At 40.6% G+C, this 15,616-nt stretch overlaps 1 protein-coding gene across 1 annotated transcript; it reads right to left on the bottom strand.

The window, feature by feature from the left end:
* Window positions 1-2,226: 2,226 nt before the first annotated feature.
* LOC105454909 (ATP-binding cassette sub-family D member 3) lies at window positions 2,227-7,106 on the bottom strand. Its single transcript, XM_011697871.1, has 12 exons — window positions 6,818-7,106; window positions 6,665-6,713; window positions 6,378-6,565; window positions 6,222-6,291; window positions 5,957-6,054; window positions 5,459-5,639; window positions 5,181-5,393; window positions 4,983-5,052; window positions 4,240-4,715; window positions 3,692-3,985; window positions 3,329-3,490; window positions 2,227-3,213 (listed from the first exon to the last, which is right to left on the bottom strand). Exons 1-12 carry the CDS (start codon window positions 6,931-6,933, stop codon window positions 3,136-3,138), a joined length of 1,995 nt encoding a protein of 664 aa, XP_011696173.1. The 5' UTR covers window positions 6,934-7,106; the 3' UTR covers window positions 2,227-3,135.
* Between the last annotated feature and the right edge of the window lie 8,510 nt (window positions 7,107-15,616).

Raw genomic sequence — 15,616 nt, 5'->3', positions numbered from 1 at the left:
GGGGGAGAGCGTAGGGAAAACACACACGCACACAGGAAAACGGGGGTAGAGAGGGGTGTATACGCGGCGTCGAGAGCAGGTAAGAGCGGAATTCGCGGCGTCCGCACGCACGCCGTGCACACGAGGAGATCGTCAACGGAGGAAGAAAGAAAAAGAACGAAGAGAGAGAGAGAGGGCGACGCGCGATCGATAGCAACGCGCGATAATAAAGTATTTCACGGGAGAGACCGTCGCCTAGCCTCGAAAGAGAGAGAGAGAACACTGGTCACTGCTTCGTTCCTCCTCCGCCACCTTCCTCCTACTCCACCTCCTCCTTCTCTTCCTTCCCCGACGGCACACTGTGCGACACACACCACGTACATACAACGCCACGAGTCTCTTTCTTTCTCTCTCTCTCTCTCTCTCTCTTTCTCTCTCTCTCCCTTCCGCACCTCGCTGCTGCTCCTTTCTCCCTCGCAAGCGGCGGACTTCTCGTGCTCCTTCTTTCTTCCTTTCTCCACCGTCGTCCGAGCGCCTCTCCTGAGTCTCGAAAGATAGAGATAGAGAGAGAGATTCTCCGTCTCTCTCCTTCTCTCGCGTACACGTATCCCGCTGGCTGTCTTCACGCGCTCGCGCACACCACGTATTCACGGCACGCACGCTACGCACGACGGCACCACGACGACCCGCCCTCAAGCGCTCGAATCCTGCGACTAGCAAACGGAAAACCGGAGCCCCCGGAGCTTCTGCTAGAAATCCCAGAGACCCGGCGGTCGCCGTACCCGTTCCACGAGACGAATGCGCGGTACGAGGCGGCACGACGCCGACCGAGTCCGGCCGAGCGCGGTCGCGCCGCCGAAGTGACGCGACGCGGGCCGAGCCCGGCCGAGCGCGGCGATCGCGATCGCGCGGGTTATACGAATTGACGGCCACCTGTAATGGCTGTAATACGAATGAAATTAACAATTGTATATCGTTTAATATATATGGAAAGAGATTAAATCGGGAATAACGAATTGTAAAATTGTATTAAAGGTTTGCTTTAAGTTAAGTAATCTTGTGATTGAACAAATTAATCTAATCGACAGTCATTAATTGCAATTGTAATTAGATAATTTACCTTAATTAAAGCGGGAATGAGTGCATTCTGGATGTTTTTCTAAAACAATTATGCAACTTTTAACGTAATTTTCTGAAAATTAATTTACAAATTTTTAACAAAGTGTTCTACCATACATTTTTCTCATGAAACGAACGTTGCTTTTGTTTGATGAAGTTTAACAGCTGAACAGATCTGAAAATTTTTCTGGAAATTAAAATGGGATGTCGGAGAAGAGAATAGAAGGAAGGAACCATGGCACTGCGATTCAAAGGAAACTTGTGATATAATCTATAAGTAAAAAAGGAAAGAAAATCTCATGATCACATTGTAATAGAAATTGTAACAATTAGATCTATAAATAGAATATTAGAAAAATGTTTAGTATAAACTTCAAATAGAAAAACATTACATATCCTAAAAGATACATAAAAAAGAAAGAGAAAATCCAGAGAAGTAATCTAAATAAATCGATTTTTTGTCAATAATAATTTGTTATATTGTTTTCAAACGATATCTTTACCTGACATATAAATTGCGTCCTAAAGAAATTTAAAAGAATATGTTAATCAATCTTTCATTTACCATTAATTATAAATAAAAAAAGGATTTAAAAGTTGCTAACTTCTAAATTTCTCGGCTATTAAGTGTTCTCAGGAATTTTTGTAAAAATAAAGGATTTGTGATTAATCAAATTGTTAATTGCATACACACACCTGATACAGAAAAATTTTTTTATTTTTCACAAAATATTATTGCACTTATTAGCTTCATAAAAATTGTTACTAAGAAAATATTTTGATTTTTGTTCAACTTCGTATTCTCATCAACATATTTTAATAAATCCGAATCCATTGTATATTTTCTTAACAATTATAACAAATAATTGATAAGAGAAAGTATGTCAGAATTCGATAAAGAGAATAGATTAATTGTAGAGAATAGATTAAAATATTTTAACTCTCTATGTTCTCTCGGATGTGTATATATATTTTTATAAAGAGCGGAATAGAACATCTCTCCTAAATATTATCGGAAATAATTAGTATCATTTGTTCGAACTTCAAATGGCGGATAATAATCTGCACTTGCGACGAAATATGTGGAAGAGAGAAAATCACAATTACATTTTCTGAAGGCATTCTTTATACATATATCTCGCGGATTTTAATTTGTTCTGAGTTTGCAACAAGTCTTTCTTCATTATAACGTCCTCCCCATTGTCCAGCAATCTTATAATTTCTCGGCTCGACTCACATATCTATCCAAGTGACATATCTATCGTTGTGATCCACACATGACGACATCAATAATCACACTCTTACAAAAACGTATTTTACAGTAAAACCCGTGTCATATACATATATATATATATATACACTTTTCTCGATATGATACAAACATTAGTAAATTCTCACGATTTCAATTCTACCTTACCATTTACATTTGTTTTAGTTTGGCAAGTGTTCGTCAAATAGAAAGTGATCAATTGACCATTGGGGGTTAATCGACTTTACATTGAAAAACTCTAACTATAAAAAATTGCATATATTTACAGTTATACCTCAGAGGATCTGAGGATCTAAAAAGTATCCGTCATTTATTATGACATCACATAAGTTCCAAGCTCGAAATGTGTGTATCCGAGAATATATTTTGCCAACACTATATTATCTCGCTATAAAAAAATATTGATCGAAAAATATGTCATTGTGACAAATATACCTGCACGAGGGATATTTCTGCGATAACGCTCGAAATTACGATATCGTAATTACGTTTACCGTTGTGCCTAATTTGCACGTTCTGTTTAGCACCTGGACATTCTGTATAAAGGCATCCTGTGTATTACATATTTAATAATCAACAACCGATTTTCTCGTCGTGGTAAAAATCTCGCCTAATATTAAAACTGCTGAATAATAGATGAAATATCGTCTATTAAATTGCCGGAATTGTTGAACAATCGTAGAATGAAAAAAAAAAGAAGAGCTAAGTTGAGCTAAGAGCTAGATGTCCCTTGCGCGTTTTCGCGTATGTGCAAGGGACGCAAGAATTCACGATCCAAATTCTATCGTGTCTTGTTCGATCGGCTTGAACTCGTAGCCTCCTCGACCGTCCATGTGCAAGTAGTACTAGAAGCAGTAAATAGAAAGTTACGTAATGATAAAGTAATATAAAAATCTCACGTGATAAATTTAAATACGTCTGTTGCAAAATTGTTCAAAAGAAATAGATCGATAGCGATACCTCGTGATGCTTCCAAAGGGAGCGACGATGCGAGACCGTGAACAGCGTGATGTTCTCTTGTCTGCAGTATCTGTACATGGAATCCTCGACGTCGACGCTGACGGCACTCGTGCACTCGTCCAAGATTGCGAATTGCGGTTTATGATAAAACAGCCGAGCCATCTATTTAGAAATAACAATTAAATACTAGCGTCATAGTACAATGCCGACAGTAAAAGTAGATAACGTTAATAGGTAATAATAATAATGATTAAACCATTTCAAGCCTCGACAAGATACAGAGTGCAATTATAAACAAGAATGTTAATTATTTCACGTGATAAATATCCGTCTGGAAAGTGAAGAACAGGAAAAGGGACTCACTGCTATGCGTTGCTTCTCGCCACCCGATAAGACGTCCATCCAATCAGCCACCGCGTCCCAGCCCTGTCTTTCATTGTTGGTCTCCCTGTCCAACAGATGAGTCAATTGCACCAGCTCCAGGTACATCTTGAGCTCCTCGTCGTTAACGTTGCCGCGTCTCTTCATCTCCTCCTTCGTGTGGGGATATATGATCTGATCTCTCAATGTGCCCAACGTCATGTAAGGCCGTTGCGGTATGTAGAAGAGCTTACCGCGCGGTGGTTTCGTAATGGTACCAGACCAGATCGGCCACAGCTAAACATTACAATTTGTACAATCAACATGGGCAACATGATCACTGGGTCAAAATCACTGCACCAAGCATTATTCGTGTACACATGTGTAACAAAATTTTTAAATCATCATTCCCTATCAGAGTTAATTCGATATCTAGAAAAATATTCAAGATAACGATTTAATCGATATTGTAATGAAATCAGTTCACAAAGACATTGATAATTGAATACGAGCGATAAGAGCTAGAACGATATAGATAACAGAGTACATACTTCACCGAGAATCCTAAACATGGAGCTCTTGCCGCAACCGTTCGGGCCGCACACCAGTACGTTCACTCCCGACTTCACCTCGAAGGACATCTCCTTGATGAGCACGTCTCCGTTCGGCGTCACCAGGGGTACATTATCGAATCGTATGATGTTGTCGCGCGGCACGATCCTGCCGCTACCAGGACGACCGATCACGTTGTCCTTGTAATCCGAGACCATCGTTCTCTCGTATTTCCCGGCGTTCAGATCGTCGAGGACCATCTTGAGCTCGGTGACCCGGGCCGTGAATCCCGCCAGCCGCGTCAATTCCCTGCCGGCCAGCACCAATCGGCCGACCGCCTCGGCCAGCTTCACCAGCATCCGGCCGTACGTGTAGTACGATCTGAATCTGTGATCGGGCGGGCCGGAGAGTATGGGGTGGTTCTTCTGGAAGAAGGGTATGCTCACCGCGTAGAAGCCGACCACAGTGCCGAAATCTGAAAGAGAGACAGCGACGAATTAGTATTAGAAAGTACAAGCTGTTAAGTCTTTATGTGTACGAGGCTAGAAATCGCTCCGAGATCTCGAAAGAAAAAAATTAACAAGTTTAAACAATTCGATCAATTAATACACAATTAGTTAACACTTTCTTAGTCCGAGATCTCGGAACAATTTCTAACATCGTGGATACAAGGCTTTAGATATAGCGCGCAACACATGTTGTTAACATGACAGTTATCGCCACAATGTAAATCGCGTCTTACATTTTCCAACGAAATTATCTATGACGCCCATCACGACTCTAAATTCCAAGAACTTGCGAAGATGAGTCACCTATAACAACAACAAAAAAACGCAAAAAATAAGTTACATACTTGATAAATGCACAGAAATAATATTCCTCGCTAGAAATAATTGATCGATTCGACCAATTTTTGGCTGAATTCACCGGAAACACTCACGAGTTTGTGGAAGCTAGTTAACAGCGTCAATTTCTCTCTGTTATTTCCACCATAAAAGGCTATTTCTTCCGAATTGACGATCAATCTTGAATTGATATGACGGTACTCCCCTTCCAGTCGTTGCTCTTTGACCGTCATTGTTCCGATCGGCTTGCGAATGTGAGTTAAAAAGGCACCAGCTACTACCAGGTACGAAAGTATCAAAAGTGGCGTCTAGAAGAAGGTAGCATTACATTAGAGATAAAAAAAATATCGTAAAATGTTTATGCTACACGCACCTGCCCGCCAAGAGTGGATGTCAATCTATAAACGTAAAGAATGATGTCTAGCACAGGCTTCGCTATGTTGCTGTAAAGATCCGTACAGCTTTCGCAGAATTTATCGACGTCTGTAGTTAACAGCTGATCCGGATTCGCAATTCGAGTATCCAGATTACTCATTTTGTAATAGGTAAATCCTCTGCGAAAAAAAAAGAGAGAGAAATTGATTCTTACATATTCATATTGTGTACCTTGACATTTTCTCTGTGTGTCTTTTAAATGTAAATAAAACTTATTTCAATCATGAATTATTTAAGCGGAAACTTGTGCTACCAATATGTCAATGACGAGCCAAATATCTTGCAAAGTTATGCGTAATATGCAAACTCGCATCGATAATAAATGCATCAATTACAGAACTGTTTAATAAATAAGAAACTTGAATGCTTCGGACATTGACACAAATAGAACCGAATACAATCGAAATTAATAAAGAAATACGAACCAGTTACTTACTTAAGATAATGATCCAGCAAATAACGCGTGATATTTGTACGCAACCTCAATTTCATTTCGCTTATACCATACTTCAGTATGTTGTTCACGATTGATATCTAAATTAATACAATCACACGATACATTAACATGTGTTATCAACTCTTTTTCTTAATGAAAAAAAAAAACCGTTCTAAGTGGAAAGACCACTTCCACTACCATGCGATATGAGTAACCTGTAAGTGCCAGTAAGATATAGACTGTACCAATGTGGAATTTTACTTACCATCGGTATCACGCTGAGCAGAGTCAGCAAATGCCGCTTGAACAACGGGCCGTCCATGTTGACGACCGACCTGAGAGCACACGAAGATTCTACAGTTAGGCCAGACAAAAACTTTTTCCACCGACACTCCTAATCTGCACGATACGCTGCACGTACGTTTCTATCAGAGTACCCTCCTTGATGAGCCACAGGTCGCACAGGGTCCTGCCGACCAGGGCGGTCGCCACCAGGAGTACGAAGCCAAACTCCGGCGACAGCACGCCGGGGACGCCGATCTTGAGCAGCTGACAGAGCCGGCGGAAGAAGATGACGTTGACCTGTGCCTTGGGGCCCTTCGGCTTCTCCTGCGGATACACACACACACACACAATTTCAATGAAATCTCGGTCCATGTATATATCTCCACGCTGGAATTTCCTGGGCGTTCCATCGCGAATTCTTACCTCCTTGATAACATACTGAATGTCATTGCCAATCGGCCACTGGTTGTTTCTGCAAGCACACAGGCGTTACTCAGCGCGTAACTCGCGGGGGGAACACGAGGCGATCGCGAGAGCCGACGATTGACGCGCAATAAAAGTCTATACCGCACTTACTTGATCTTCTGCGTCCGCCTCCTGCTGCGGTTCCGCAGTATCCAGACGAGCGTGCCGACCGCGACCGCGCCGGCCAGCGTGCGTCTGGTGGCGAATTTGCTGAGGGCCGGTGCCATGATCTCGGTGTCCTCCTCCAGGCTCGCGTGCGCGCGTGTGCGTTACCAGCTGCACTGCACCGTCCTGGTGGCGCGACGGCTGAACGACTATCGCGCGTGCCCTTTGGAGCATAAAGCCAGCAGCGGCAGGCAGGCACGACGGACGTAGCGGATGAGTCGTGCATACGCCGTGCCGCCGAGATAGTGGTGGCGGCGAGACGACGACGACGACGACGACGGCCGTCGGGTGGGAGAAGGAGAAAGAGAGAGGCCAAACGGCGCGGGCGCTCACCGCCGCGCCGCGCCGAGCCGCCTGGGCCGTCGAGCGGGGCCGCCTCCGTTGACTCAATCGGCGGCATTCTGCGTGGACTTTCTTGCGATCACGTAATAGCGGAGTATGTCGCGCTATTGTATACGTAACAGCTGCGAGGGGGAGGGGGGGGACGAAACACGTACGTATGTCGTATACCCGCGTGTGCCAGCTCTTTCCTCCTCCCTCCTTCCCCCCTCCCTCCCTCCTGCCCCTCTTCCGCAAGGCGCAAATCTGCGGATGCAGTCAGCCGCGTTCCTTCTCTCTTTCTCTCCTTCTCCTTCCCCCCCCCCCCCCCGTCCGAAATCGCGGTGCCGCCGACAAGAGTGCAAAATACAAAGTATACGCGCTCCGCGGCCTGCGTACTCTCGATCAGATTGCAAATATCCGCCGCGGGTTCGATACACGCTAAAAAGCATATATATGTAAAGTAATATATATTATTACATATACGCGCAGCTGTTGCGCAGCGAGATGTATATATGCGTGCCCGCGGTCTCCCCGCGAAGTGGGATTTAATTCACGGGCCTGTTTGTTATGCTTTCGGGAGCTGGTTTCTCCATTATCTCGGTCAAATTATAATCAAATGCGAGAAATCGCTTCCTGCGCGCTCGTTGTTTATCACGCTCCCGAATAATGCTCCCGGACTCTCGGTATATATATCGCTGTATATACGCATAACGTGTTAAAAGTATACATATGTACACACCGCTGCACATGTGCGTGTATATATATCTACTTTTTATCACTTGTAAACTTTTTATCATTTATATCGTGGGACTCTCGATTCAAATGCAGAGTAAATGTATAGAAGCTGGAATTATAATAAATGCGTGATTCTAGACCACAAAAAAAGATGAATATTAAATATGTTATTGTGTTTATGCACACATCCATTTCCCACAGAATATATAACGTAATATATATTGTTTTGCTGACAAGCAAATCGCGAGTAATATTATTGCAGCAGAGACGTTACGGTTTAATGAGATCTTACTGTATACAGGATAGGTATTCCGATGACTAATATAATCATTCTCAAGCGCATCTAGCACGAAATCGCCAAGAAACTTCTTCATCTTTTTAAGATCTTCAGTCTTTTTACATGAAGATCGATCATTTATATGATTGGCAATGAGTGATCGAACTGTAAAACAGAACGATTAAAAAACCGTCAAAGGAATTCCTAATTTTCTAACCGAAACGGACCGCGATTTCACGGCTCATCTTATACACCGTCAAAATATCTTGACATTTTATCGCGACCGATTGGTTACGCAAATAGGGACAAAAGTCTCCGACCTCGAGCTGGTCCTCGTTAATGTATTCTTGATCTCCCAGCTTTCGAAATTTGACGAAGACAATTTAAGTCGCGCTTCCACAAAGTATCGATCGATATATGTATACCGCGGGACATCCAGTAGATCACATTCCCCGACGTGGAAAATCGCATGTCGTTATCCTCCCCCCCACCTCCCTCCTCCGAGAGGCCTGACAAACACGTCACCTTGAAATATATGTCTACATTTTTTGCGACTCCGTTAATTGTCGGACTTTTTAGAAAGAAAAGAAAAATCGACGGAGTACTAATTTTTAACATTAAATAGATAAAAACTAAATGTAACGGATATTGGAATAAATCAAGGATATATAATGAACTGCGTGGAACTTTTAACTGCCTGTTTTTATCTATTTAATGTTAATTGAAGAGTCATTACCATTTAATTACTAATTAAGTCTTTAAAAACGTCTCGAATCATCGGATTTTTTTTTTTTTTTTTTTCATTTTAATAGCAAGTGCACACCGTTTCATTTTCCATGCCTTTCGTTCGTGTTTCTTTTCCTCGCTTCTGCGGAGCGAGAAAATCGCGAAAGGTACTGCACGTTGATTTTGATGCGCGAAGGTCCTCGTGAATGAAAGTAACGAAGCAGCGACTCCGACTGGCGATGTCATGATGTGTCGCTGATTTCGAATGTCGCGTGACGTGCCTCATCCAATGACGGATTCGCGTGTATTTCAATGATAAGATGGCTGTCCCTCGATGCACTTCCTCTCCCCCCCCCCCTCTGTACCCCTTTCTCAACCTTTTTTCACTTACGTTTGTGAAGAGATTGCCCTCCTTACGTTTCTTATCAACCTAAGTTTTCTACAAAATTTTTCTGCGGAATTTTAAATTACGACGTGCGCGAAGCGCGCATAAAAGTGAGGGGTGGGGGGGGGGAATTTAATTGCTTTTTTGTCGATTTTTTGAAAGTTCAATTAGATACGCGTGCGTATTCCGGGAATCTGTAATTGCAGGGGACGGCAGAGAAGAGGAGAACGCAATAAAGACGCGGAGCAGTAAAAACAAAAGTGGAAGTTCCCTCTTTTTCATCTTCCGCACTTTCCTTATTATTTCCTCTTTACCTTTTTCCCTTCCTTCGCCGTTTCGATCTGAAGATGTAGAATGTTAATAAAGTCATGCATGTAAAGTATATGCACATAGACACAATTTGTATGTATCTACAAAATCGAATTTTTGCCTAATTTTCTGCAAGTTAAATGCACAAATTAATACATATACATGACTTTTGTACTTTGCATCCACGCGCAGTATTAAATTTTCTGCATTTCAAATCTAAACATAAATTATAAACGTCGGAGAGGACAAAAAAAAAAGAAGCGATAAAATAGAACAGGTATAGATTCAGTTGCGAAACAAGAAAACACTTGATGCACATTGTCGCGAGAACGATGCAAAGTACAAGGATGACGCTGCGAAAAACCGTGTATTTACGGAAATGACATCGTGGATAAATATCATGCGACGTTGAGTCAATCCCTCTTCGACGTAGACGGTGCAGCGTCGCGACTCGCGACAGAAGCGGAGAATCGCTTGAGGCGAACAGTAACGATGACGAAATTATACGAACGACGAACTACGATTAATTTAATTGGCGATTAATTCATCGGGCAATATACCCGTGCTATCCTGCGGCCGAGAGGAAGAAATGATACGTCTGTAGACATCGATTCGATCGTTTCTCTCTGGATAACCTGGATAGAATTGTCAATCTTTTGTTATTCAACGTGTGGGGAAGAAAATAGAATTAGTGACATCGAACTGTATAATTAGAAATTTTGCTTCAAGCGATTCTGCCAATTGAATTGATCCGATCGATGTTAATCGGGGATTAACATATCAAGCGATACTGTGCTATTTTATACTATATGATAGATACATAGATGGAATTAAATTTTTTTGAAATATGGAGAAGAGTAGATTAGAGACAGCGAATTGTATAATTGGAAATTTTGCTTCAAGCAATTCTGCCGGTTGAATTGATCACCGATTAAGAACTAACTTTCCAGATAGCACATAGGTAGAGTTCAAAGAGAATTCATATATTCAGTTAAGCGGAAATTTTTAAGAATTTATGGAAACAAAGAAACCAAGAACTCAAAAAGAGAGATTTGAAAAAGAGAGAGGTAGAAGAATTAGAAGATACAGACAATATATAAAAATTTAACGGATATAATAAAGAAAAATGTAATAAGATTAGATTATATAAGAAATGTTAAGAATGTATATATAACGTTTTATATAAGTTAAGAAGGATATTTTGTAAATCAAGTCCCTTCGATGAAAGTAATAAGCTGAGATAATAAATTCTATTCTATTCACTCATATGTCATCAATTTTGAGTTTATTTTTAGCTGGAAAAAGAATTATTTTTGTATCTGAAAATGAACTCAGAATTGATGACTGAGTTCTTTTTAAACTCTCCGTGCTATCTGGGTTATCAGATGATATCTATATTATCTATAAAAAAATATCTGTATTATTGATTATTAATATATACTAAATATATTATTAATTCTTAATTTTTAATTACCTAACATATGGAAAAAAAAGATTGGATCAGGGAAATCAGGCAATTGAAAATTTTCCTTTAAGCCATTTTGCCGATCGAATACGCGAAAGACAAAAAGTCGACAATTAATTCAAACGGTGATCAACTTACAAACGTCACGCAGTATCGTAATATCGTATTATGAAAACGGTGTGACTACAATCCGGTGATAATGAATGGCAATCGTAACGCGATATTACGCATTTATAATGCCGAAGGTATTATTTATAAAGTAGCGCGTTGCATCAGAAATAACGCATCGTTAACTCGCCGATTTTCTGCTAAGAATCGACAAGAAAAAACAAACGAGAATATTGGTATGCTTTTTGTTGAGAAATAGAAATACAATGTTTCGCGGTTAAATTTGTTAAGGTCCGTCTACAATGGAAATAAGCAGTAATAAGTAAGGAGTAGAGTATAAACGGATGTAAATTATTTACTCCCTTCTTATCTACAACGGCAGAAGTAATAACTCGATAGTTATTCGATAGCTCACAGTTTGACATGTTGCCGCCACATTTGACAAATGATAAATATTATATTGTCGATAAATATAATTTTGATTGAAATAAATTATGTTGAACATAACTGAACTGGATCATGTAACCTTATTTTTGCTGAAATAGCATAAAATATTACGACTGCAATATTGCATGTTGAAAAGAAAAAGATTAAATTCTCGTCGGCGATAACAGTATCGGCAATTATATTTTTCGCGTGCGTTTTGTCTCAGTATTTGTACATGTCTCTGACCGGCTCATGGCAGTAAAGCAGTAAGCAGTAGGAAATGGGAATGAACCATTTCGCTTACTACCAGTGTTACGCTTTATGCCATCTCTTACTTCACTACCGTATAATCTTACTACCTCCATTGTAGATTGGCCTTTAATGACTGAGATTGCTGCATGCTTAAGCGATAAGATAAATCGGTGCACTTCTCTCTTTTTTTTCGTCCGGAGAGACGAGATTTCGGTGCCAAATGAAGAATCGAAAGTCTAGAGTGCGACAACGGGATACGGAATGATTGGAAAAAAAAAAAAGATACAAAATACAGACGTCATGTAAATCGCAGCGGCAAATGCAAACAGTAAACGTGCGGACGTAAAGACGGAAAGAAAAATAACGCAAACTCGTACTTGAAATTTCGCTGGGAACGATGTGGAACGTGATTCGAGGTCGTGCGATTACAAGTTTTAAACATAGATTTATTATTCATTTCTCGTGATCCGCACATTCACACAGACTCTCGAAGATTCTTGCGTCTCGATTTACACCCTAAGTTCGCTGTTATCTCTCCTCTTTTTTTTTCCTCCCTATTTTTTGAGCGGCGTTCAGTAAAAATAATCTTATTCAAGCGGTAACGAATGACACTTGATTTGTGCAAATCTGGAGGTATCAAAATATCTTCTATACGTCACAAGGAAAAATGCATCGCAATTTCTTCTCTCTCTCTCTCTCTTTCTTTCTCGGACCTGCTCCACCCTACCCCCCCTAAATCCTGCCACATCTAAATCTCACACCCCCAAGTCCCCTATTTTTCCTTCTCCGTCGTACAGTCGGAAATATATTTAAGGCCGTGTGTTTACTTATCTCGCAACATAGGAAACCACGATGTGTGTTTGATCTTGCGTACAGTACAATTACTATCGGACTACCTTTCACCCCCCACCGTCTACCGCGGCGGGATTGTAAAACTTACGGATTAGAGCGATCCCCCCTTGTAACTCGGAAGCGCGGGCGCGACGCGGCCGCTGCTGAAAGACGCGCTCTCGCCCCGGAGAATCTCCCTCTCCTCTCTCCCGGAAGCGGAGAGAATCCTTCTCCTCTCGCTCTTTCCCCCCTTGCAGCGGCCGGGTCGCCCCCGCGCATTCGGATTCCTTCCTTCGTTGAACGGCGGGAGAACGTCGTCGCGAATCGCTCTCCCCGTAAAAAAAGCCGTATTTCCTTACATCCTAGGTACACATAGGTATCGACAATAAATTTCATCCTCTACATCTTTACACGTATAAGCTCATTACAGTTACGGAAACGTCCTAGATCCTGATGCTCGATGTACTGCGCGATGCGATCCTCTCACTCTTTCTCTGTCTCTCTGTCTGCCTCTCACATTCACAGTAGTCCACAATCTCTCACCACTTAGACACACTACACCACAAGTTTTCTCCTTTTGACTAGCACGCGATAATCCTATACGCATATTAAATTATAAACGCACATATTCTATGTACCTTCATCGGCGGCGACGCCACCCCGCGATTTGCGTCGCGAACGTCGTGAAACCGGTTTTTCGTTTTTCTTATTATTTTTTTTAGTACCTTCTTACATCACGACCGTCGCGGCCGCGATAAAAAAAAAACATTTACGTGACTTTGGAAGAGAGGAAAACGTTCGCGGGACGTGGACGCAAAGTTTCAGTCAGGGACGAGAAAGCGGAAATGATATGCTCCCTACATTCCTCGAACGTGAAATAAGGAATGAAATGCAACGAAAAAAAAAAAAAAAAAAAAAACGAAAAAAACAAATAAACAAACAGAATTGAATTATTTGGACGCCGTGAGAACGCCAGGAAACGGACGTAAGTGGCGAAGATCACGCGTGTGCATACACTGCAAAAGAAGTAGCCGGAGTCTCTCTTTCACAACAGTCGGGCAGTCCGCAAACGAGACGTTGCTGACTCATTTTTTTAATCCGTACCCGGCGTGAACATTTCTCTCGAGATAAACAACCGACCGCGTATCGAGGTCTCGTATATCGGAACATCGCGAAGCGCGCCTTCCTTACGAGCGGTACACAAATTAACAGGCGTTTCTTCCTTCATACTGTTACCAGAAAACGATTTTTTACGCTTGTCGCTCGCTATTAAAATCCAGTGTGTGAAAAGATGCTTATATGAATCTTCGTTCTTTATAAAATAAAAGGCACCGAGTTTCTCTTGCTTCTTTTTTTTTTCCTCGCATTGTCCGTTAGATATCGTGCGATCCTCATTGAGAAGTTAAATGCGACGTAATTAACAGGTCGATGCGAATTATAATTAGGAATCGATTCGCTTCATCATCGCGCATAAAATGATACTCATTCTAAATCAGTAATTCTACCAAGTCATTCCCGACATCATCGTTATCGTTTTTGTGTTGCCTCATACGTCTGTAAGCTTTCCTCGAGTGTAAAAACATAACGATGCGAAATATTGATAAACAGATATTTAATACTTTGCAGTGGAAAGATTTGATGCTACCTAAAAAGAGCATTAATCTCGCGCTCGAAAGAGAACCTGCGCGCAGTATTCTTTTCTTTTTTCATCTTTTTTTTTTCTTTCAAAATTAGAACTTCGCGTTACGAAAGACGAAAATCTCGATTTACAATTAAACGGCACCTCGTTACTCTCCTACGCGTTTTCCCACGTCTCGTATGTCTTTTTCGCGAATCAATGGAAAGCGAAATTTTGGAAAGCAACTTGCGAAAACGTAGGACTCGCGGCGGCGCGTTTTGTCATGTGAAAGTTTACAGAAACGAGCTTTTATGCTATGCAATGGTGCACTTTGGTTTCGTTGAAACTGCGCGTTTTTGTACGCATCTATATATACATAACGTATACATAATCGTGTGTATATATATATATATATATATATGCGTCGTGTTATATAAGGAAATATTTGAAATTATTTTTGACATACATAAAACATCAAAACAGATTTCTAGCCCGTAGCCGCTTCTCGCGAAATATATAATTTAATGTATAATTTACTTAAGGTATACAATAAATCAACAGTTACATTTAAAATACTCAATTATGGAAAAAACGGACATGATGAATACTGCCCGATGCTACAACATAATTAATTAGCGTTTATCGATCTTCTTTTTTTTCTTTTGTTTGATTAAATGTCTGCGATGCTTGAGAAGCAGCAACTTCTCGCGGATATACACGGATAGAACGATTCATTTTATAAATATTCGTTTAAAACGTAAGATCGATTCAACATCTCGTCTTGAAATAAATAAAGATTTGCGCAGTCGCGTTAACACGCGCGAGTGCGCAAATATACAAAGTATCCTTAAGTACATTGCCATACTCAAGGGGACAATTCTTTGGTTTATTTCAAGTAAAAAAGTTCATATAAATATGTGCTTTAAGCGGCTTTCCCAAATAGGTTTTTTCAAAAAAATTTAAACGTGTAGTAATAATCTGTTTAAATTTGCAGTAATAATATTAATATTTGTAGTAATAACATTATTATTAATTTGTAATAATAATATTAATATGAATATCTGTAATAATGATATTAATATTTTTATATATTTTTTAAATACTCTATATTTCGGAAATTAAACCGCTTAGAACACATGTTGATATAAACTTTTTTACTTAATAAATCAAAAAATTGTTCCTTTGAGCATGGCAATGTATGTACTTAAGGAACGCTCTGTATATTAAATCGCGTTAAATAACATGTACAATCGTGGACAGATCGGTTGCGACACTTTTTTTTTTATAGGTTT

This window comes from Wasmannia auropunctata, unplaced genomic scaffold, assembly GCF_000956235.1.
Source record: "Wasmannia auropunctata unplaced genomic scaffold, wasmannia.A_1.0 LD335972.1, whole genome shotgun sequence".
In the NCBI taxonomy this organism is placed as follows: Eukaryota; Metazoa; Arthropoda; class Insecta; order Hymenoptera; family Formicidae; genus Wasmannia; species Wasmannia auropunctata.
The sequence above is the reverse complement of the archived record's forward strand: the minus strand, read 5'-3'. Positions and strand labels throughout refer to the sequence as shown.

Coding starts and splice junctions, on each gene's coding strand:
- LOC105454909 (XM_011697871.1), bottom strand. CDS start 6,933: ATGGCACCGGCCCTCAGCAAATTCGCCACCAGACGCACGCTGGCCGGC. Junction 5,640..5,956: donor TTGCTGGATCATTATCTTAA/GTAAGTAACTGG, acceptor TTTTTTTCGCAG/AGGATTTACCTATTACAAAA. Junction 5,394..5,458: donor CATCCACTCTTGGCGGGCAG/GTGCGTGTAGCA, acceptor ACCTTCTTCTAG/ACGCCACTTTTGATACTTTC.